This window comes from Scardinius erythrophthalmus (assembly GCF_964197995.2).
Source record: "Scardinius erythrophthalmus genome assembly, chromosome: 18".
In the NCBI taxonomy this organism is placed as follows: domain Eukaryota; kingdom Metazoa; phylum Chordata; class Actinopteri; order Cypriniformes; family Leuciscidae; genus Scardinius; species Scardinius erythrophthalmus.
Genome location: NC_138238.1, coordinates 149,967 through 156,111, shown reverse-complemented (window position 1 = coordinate 156,111; position 6,145 = coordinate 149,967). Strand labels below are relative to the sequence as shown.

Below are 6,145 nucleotides of genomic sequence, written 5' to 3'. Positions count from 1 at the left end.
GTGTGTGTGTGCGTGGTTCAGGTATTTTTGACCTGAGCAAAATGTGTCCCATGAGCAAAACACCTTATAAATTATATTTATTTATATTTTTGAAAATGAAAAAAAACAGAGACAGTTTTCTGTGAGGGTCGTGTGTAGGTATACAAGCAGAATATACAGTTAAAGTATCATCATGTCTATGGATCCCCCACCGCTGTGACTGTCACACCAGTTTAGATAAAACACACAGCTCTGTCACTCTAAGAATCACTCAAGAGAGTTTATATTACATGTTGTCTTTAAATAAATGCACGAAAATATAAAAAAATCATTAAGCAGTCATTTATGTGTATTCATAAAGTCAAAGGGTGTTCTAATGATGTGTTCTAAGTTTAAATGTTAGAAAAAGAAATCTGATCTTCAAAAGGCTTCAGAATCGAGGTGTTATTTTTGGGTTTCATCTTTCTTTCACGCGTTCTCCAAGAACAACAGGGTGGGAGACAGATCCCCCGGGAAGGAAGGGAGATTTAATTTATAACAATCATTGGATAAGAGTAGGCTTTATAAAATGTAACTTCCTGGCCATTTTGTTTTGACCCCTGACTCTTTCCTGAAGACACAGGTATAAACATCTAATTATACTGATCTCACAGCCTGGTCAGTGTAGAGGAGTCAGAATGGTCAGATATTGGGGTCTCCCTGACAGACAGGAATGCTTCAGATAGGAGATTTTATGATAGGAGACAGTTGTGGTCTTTGATTTTAAAACACCAGGAGACCGGCCTATCTTTTAATTTCTTGATGTTTTCTGAAACAAACTGCAAATGCTCATACATAGCAAAACAGAGAGGAAGGGGAGGGCCTGTGATTGGAAACAATCTTCATTCTCAGTTTTGCAAACGGAGAGCAAACATCTCTGCTCAGAAAGTCAAGGATCTATGATTTTAACCAGAGACAAAAAGACCTCCTAATTTCACCGATGGTCAGTTCACTTCAACACGTTTAAAACTAACTTTAAAATACTTGACCATTTAACGTCTTATTTCAAACGATATGAAGTATTATTCACTTTTTTATGTTTTACAGTATGTATCTGTGTAAGTCAGTATATTGTGGCGTCCGCATGATGACCCTATATCACTGATGTATTAGATTAAAATACTAATACTTGATAATTTAACATCTTATTTCAAATAATATTAACTATTTTTCACTATTTTATGGTTTATTTATCTATGTAAGGCAGTATAACGTATTAGATTAAAATACTTATAGTTGATAACTGTATTCTTATCTCTTATCTCATATATTTTTTTAAAATGTTTTTATTTTATTTAACAATAGCCTAATGGATTTGTTTCTTAAACTTAAAAAAGTTCCTTTCAACATAGTGTTTAAAACTTACTTTAAAATACTTATACGTAATAAAGTTAACATCTTATTTCATATATCTGTTATTTTATATGCTTTAATTTGCCAATGCTATTTCTTAATTTCATTATGGACGCTGTCAAACGCAGTCAAATCTGAAAAACAAAACCATGACAGATCTCTTCATGTTCATAACCATTCTGCGGACATTATCTTGCAATAAAAAAAAACACCGCCTGAAAAAACATTCACCTCATTGTTACAGATCACAGTCATAACCACACATCCATACCCCCCCCCCCCCCATAAAACCATAAATCATTTTTGACACAAGCTACAGCATATAGCTACTTTTGTACATTCATCCTGTCAGAAATAGGACACTAACAAAGAAAAGACCTACTGTAATCCTCTATAAACATCAGCTGTTGTGTCTGACAACTCTTTGAATCAGAAGAACTCAACAATATGAAAGCGTGAATGCGTCTGTGTGTCTGATTCCTGCTCCAGGTTCTTCCACAACCCGAAGAACAGCTGGAAACAGGCCAGATGTTTCATCAGGAAGAGCTGTAGGGTAAGAGTTCTTCATTTCTGTTAACGACAGACCGCAGCAACAACACTAATAACCCGAGTCTCGGCTTCATCCTGAACACACACGTTTGATTCCTGTCAATCACCTCGAAACACGGTGACATCATCACATTTGAGCTCTTTTAGGAATAACCTGCAATCCTCATGAAAAAATGGTCACTTTCTAGATAATATTTAGACAAATTTCTAATACAGATTGCAACGATTGTTTTATTGTGATGGATGGACCTGAACGCTTTCATAAAGTTCATCAGAAGTGGGAGTCATTAGTGTTTTACTCAATTTCATTTTAATTTAGTTTCATTGATCGAGGGAACTGGGGAGTTAAGAGAATTAGACTAAAGTTTGAAAATAGAGGCAAATGTTTCTCACTCTTTAGACTCGCGATAAGAGGAACGATCTGTTGCTGATGATGATGACGATGATGATGGTGATGATGATAAAACACTGACGCGCGTGACAGAAAACATGCACAGCTTCAATCAGGTTTAGTGACAGACGTGCAGAAGTACTGTAGGAAAACTATACCACTAATAAATGATTTCAAATACAAACTCTTTCTTTATAAACTTTTCTACAGAAGTTCTAGAGAGTAGAGATCCGCTCACCTGCTCCATCAGTGTGTCGCTCCAGCAGCTTCAGGTGTGTGTCAGCCGTGCGCGCGCGGACAGGGTCCGTGTGTGTGTGTGTGTGTGTGTCCGTGACTCCGCCCACCCGCGTCCGACACACACACACTCACACACACACTGATGCTCCTCCAGGTGTTTCCAGAGGTGCTGCTGCTCTTTCATCCCTTCCGACCATTTGTTTTATTTGATAAATTATTTTATGCTGTCTAGCTACATTTTCTGATTTTGTTTATATGCAATTAACAACACACATTCTAGAGTAAATGCTGATTATTAAACAGTTTATTTTTTTATCATGTTAGATGATGAACGGTGCATCTATTTGTATTTTTCGTCGTGTGGAAAATATTTTAGTCTCATATCTGTTCCCACCTTAACAGGGTTTATGTAATTTAATTAATTTAATTGAATTCATTATATATTTCGTTTCAATTCAACGAAATGAAACCCACACAAATTCAAACGGACTCCCTCGACCGTCGTTAAAAGATATTATTTATCAAGAATCTTTTTTTACAAGAAAATTTGAAGTTACTAAAAAAAAAACTACTAAAGATAATTCATTGTCATATTTATTGATTCAGTCAATAAAAAGACATGTGTAGGAAAATATGAGCACTGGTTTTATTCGGGTTTTGTGCAGTTACATCACATCTTCTACAGACTACAGACACACTGTCGTTTAGAGACAAACCTCTAATAGTTTCCATCGAAATCATAAAAGACGAGGTAAGCAGACACACTTCTGTGAGCTGAGGGATAAATATTACACACCAGATGCTGAATGTTTGCGATATAATCTCTGGCTCAAAACAACATCAAATGAGTCTCTATAGCTCGCATTGTGTTTATCGTGCAATTTATACGCGAAAATGAGTTTTTACGTGCATATGAGACGAACCGTAAACCCCTTGGGTAGGATTAGTGGTGTGGGGTACGTGGGTTATTCCACGCAATAAACTGCATATCATATGCACGTAAAAACTCATTTTCGCATATAAATGGCACGATAAACACAATGCGTGCTATAGATACGCATTTCATGAGATCAGGATGGTTAAGTTGTTGAGTTAAGAGTTTAGTGAGTGTGTGAGTGTTGTTAAGTGAACTCGGGTCCGGATGATTCCTCCGAGCAGGATTTGGAGCGCGCGAAGAGCCCGTTCTCGTCCACGGGAAGCGCGTTGGTCGCCGTGACGCACAGGCCCTTCCGCGCGCGTCGTCGCTCCTCCAGTCGGATGGTGTGGTACAGGCCCGCGGGCGGGTCCTCCAGCAGCGCGTTGCTCTCGGAGCGCGACGGCTTCATCTGGCACACGGAGCGCAGCATCAGCAACGCGGGCGCGTACAGCACGTTCACCAGACCCATGCCCAGGTTCAGCTGCACAAACCCCAGGTGGTGCACGATCTGCCCCGCGACCACAGGCCCTAGCGCGTACGCGACGCAGTAGGAGATGTCCGCGATGGCGTACACGCTCCCGTACACGGACACGTGACGCACGTCCACCAGGAACGCGAGCGTTGGCAGGAGCGCCGTGTCCACCAGCGCGATGCCGAAGCAGATTCCGCACAGCGGGACCATCAGCTGGCCGAAGCTCCTGCATGCGGGAACAGTGCACGAACTGGCCCCTATAATCACCATCCCGAGGGCCCCGTAGAACCACTGCAGGTCCGGGAACTTTGCGGCTAATCGGACAGTGACATAAACACCCAGCACGTGCGGCAGGAACGCGGGCAGCCAGACGAGCCCCATCTCCCACTCACTAGCGTTCATCGTGCTCTCCATCCAGCGGGAGATGGTGGGCTCCAGGAACGCCAGCGGGATGTTGCACACGGTCAGCGCGCCCGCCACCACGGCGATGTACGGGTCAATCATGAGCCGGTGAATGGGCGTCCCGACCGGCATGTTCTCGCGCGTCCTGTCAGAGAAAGGTTTGATCACAGTCAAGACCAGAACGCTGTCTGCCAAGCACACGCAGGCCAGAACTATGAAAGGGACCCGTTTACCTGCGAACTCATACAGGATCCCGCCGAACGGAGGCGCCACGAGACTCCCGAACGAGATGAAGGCGAGCGCGATGCCGAGCGCGCGACTCCTCTCCGCTTCCTCCGTGTATTTATCCGCGATCATCGCGATCCCTGACGTGTCCGCGAACGCCGAGCCGAAGCCCTGCAGACTGCGCGCGCAGAACAGCGTCCAGTAGTTCTCAGCGAACGCAAATATACACGTGGAGACGAACATGACCAGGAGTCCGATCAGCAGCGGGATGTCGTACCCGACGCGGTCGATGAAGGTGCCGGTGAACGGGTTCACCAGGAGCTGCAGGATGGCCTTGGACGCGAACAACACCCCGATCTGGATGTCCAGGTTCTCCCGGGTTGCTCTGCTCAGGGAAGAGTTGGCATGAGTGCGCAAAGATTGCGCGTTCTCTAAATCTGTGAGATAATCGGGAATAATGGGAACGATCACCATGTAAAGCATGTTGTCCAGCAGAAGCGCGACGCAAACTATCACCAGAATGACGCGTCTCTGCCGCTCCGGATCCCGCAACGCGCTGCCCAGCTGTTTACTTCTTTCGCCCATCTCAGACAACTTTAGTGCGGCTGATTTAGCCAGCCCAGCAGACCCAGCAGAACCAGCAGACTCCATGCCTGTTTCCCTCAGGAGAAATGTCCTTCAGAATGTCTTTTCATTCCCTTTATGTACAGCGACACTTCTGGTTTTTACGCACGAACTTTCCTGGTGTCCGGCGCGCGCGCTCGGGTTGCTTTGCTCTGGTCTGTCGGCTGGTGACGTGCTAGTCTTTTCTCTTCACAATCCTGAGCTTTGCATCTTGCATTTCCATTTCTACTGAGCCTTTTTCATTTACATTCCTGTTACGCGCGTATTGAGTTTGCGCTCTCTCGTGTGCGCGCAATGTCTATCACCTGTGGTCATTCACATCAGGTTTTATACTGAAATATCAATCAGAAAATACTATCAGAAATAGTAGACTTGCTATGAGCACAAATTAAGAAGTGTGCCAAATCAGTTTCCTCTTATTTCCTCTGTGCTCTCTCCAGGGGTGTGTGTCGCGCGCGCGTGCCCGCTGGTCGTCAGCTGCGGCCGTTCTAAAACTGACCAATCATTGACCAATCAGAGTCATCCTCACATGATGAAGAAAACAGCTCTCGGACGAGCTCTAACTCACCCTGGATCAGCTCTTAGTCTGTTCTCCAAACACTGGAGAAATAATGGCAAGAACAAAAGTTCATCAAAGCTCGTCTTGCGTCGTAAATGACCGCTGATAATAATCAGAATCTGTATGCTGGACAAATAATAAATGCATGAGCAAAACAAGAAATGCACATTATATGAGCGCCAGGGTTTCCAGTCAGATCCGGATAAAATGTATATTAAGTGTTTTCTTGATGCAAGTTCTCATTAAACACACACACACACACACACACACACACACACACACACACACACACACACACACACACACACACACACACACACACACACACACACAAAATGATAATTGTTATAGTTTCTTTTTTATGCGACTATTTCTGTGAAACTTGACATTACAAGGTTA

The 6,145-nt window shown here is 43.7% G+C and overlaps 1 protein-coding gene across 1 annotated transcript; it reads right to left on the bottom strand.

Moving 5' to 3' along the window:
• Nucleotides 1-3,669: 3,669 nt before the first annotated feature.
• Nucleotides 3,670-5,214, bottom strand: slc18a3b (solute carrier family 18 member 3b; the record flags this gene model as incomplete). Its single annotated transcript, XM_081392242.1, has 1 exon — nt 3,670-5,214. The coding sequence occupies one exon, from the start codon at nt 5,212-5,214 to the stop codon at nt 3,670-3,672; it is 1,545 nt and encodes a 514-aa protein (XP_081248368.1).
• Between the last annotated feature and the right edge of the window lie 931 nt (nt 5,215-6,145).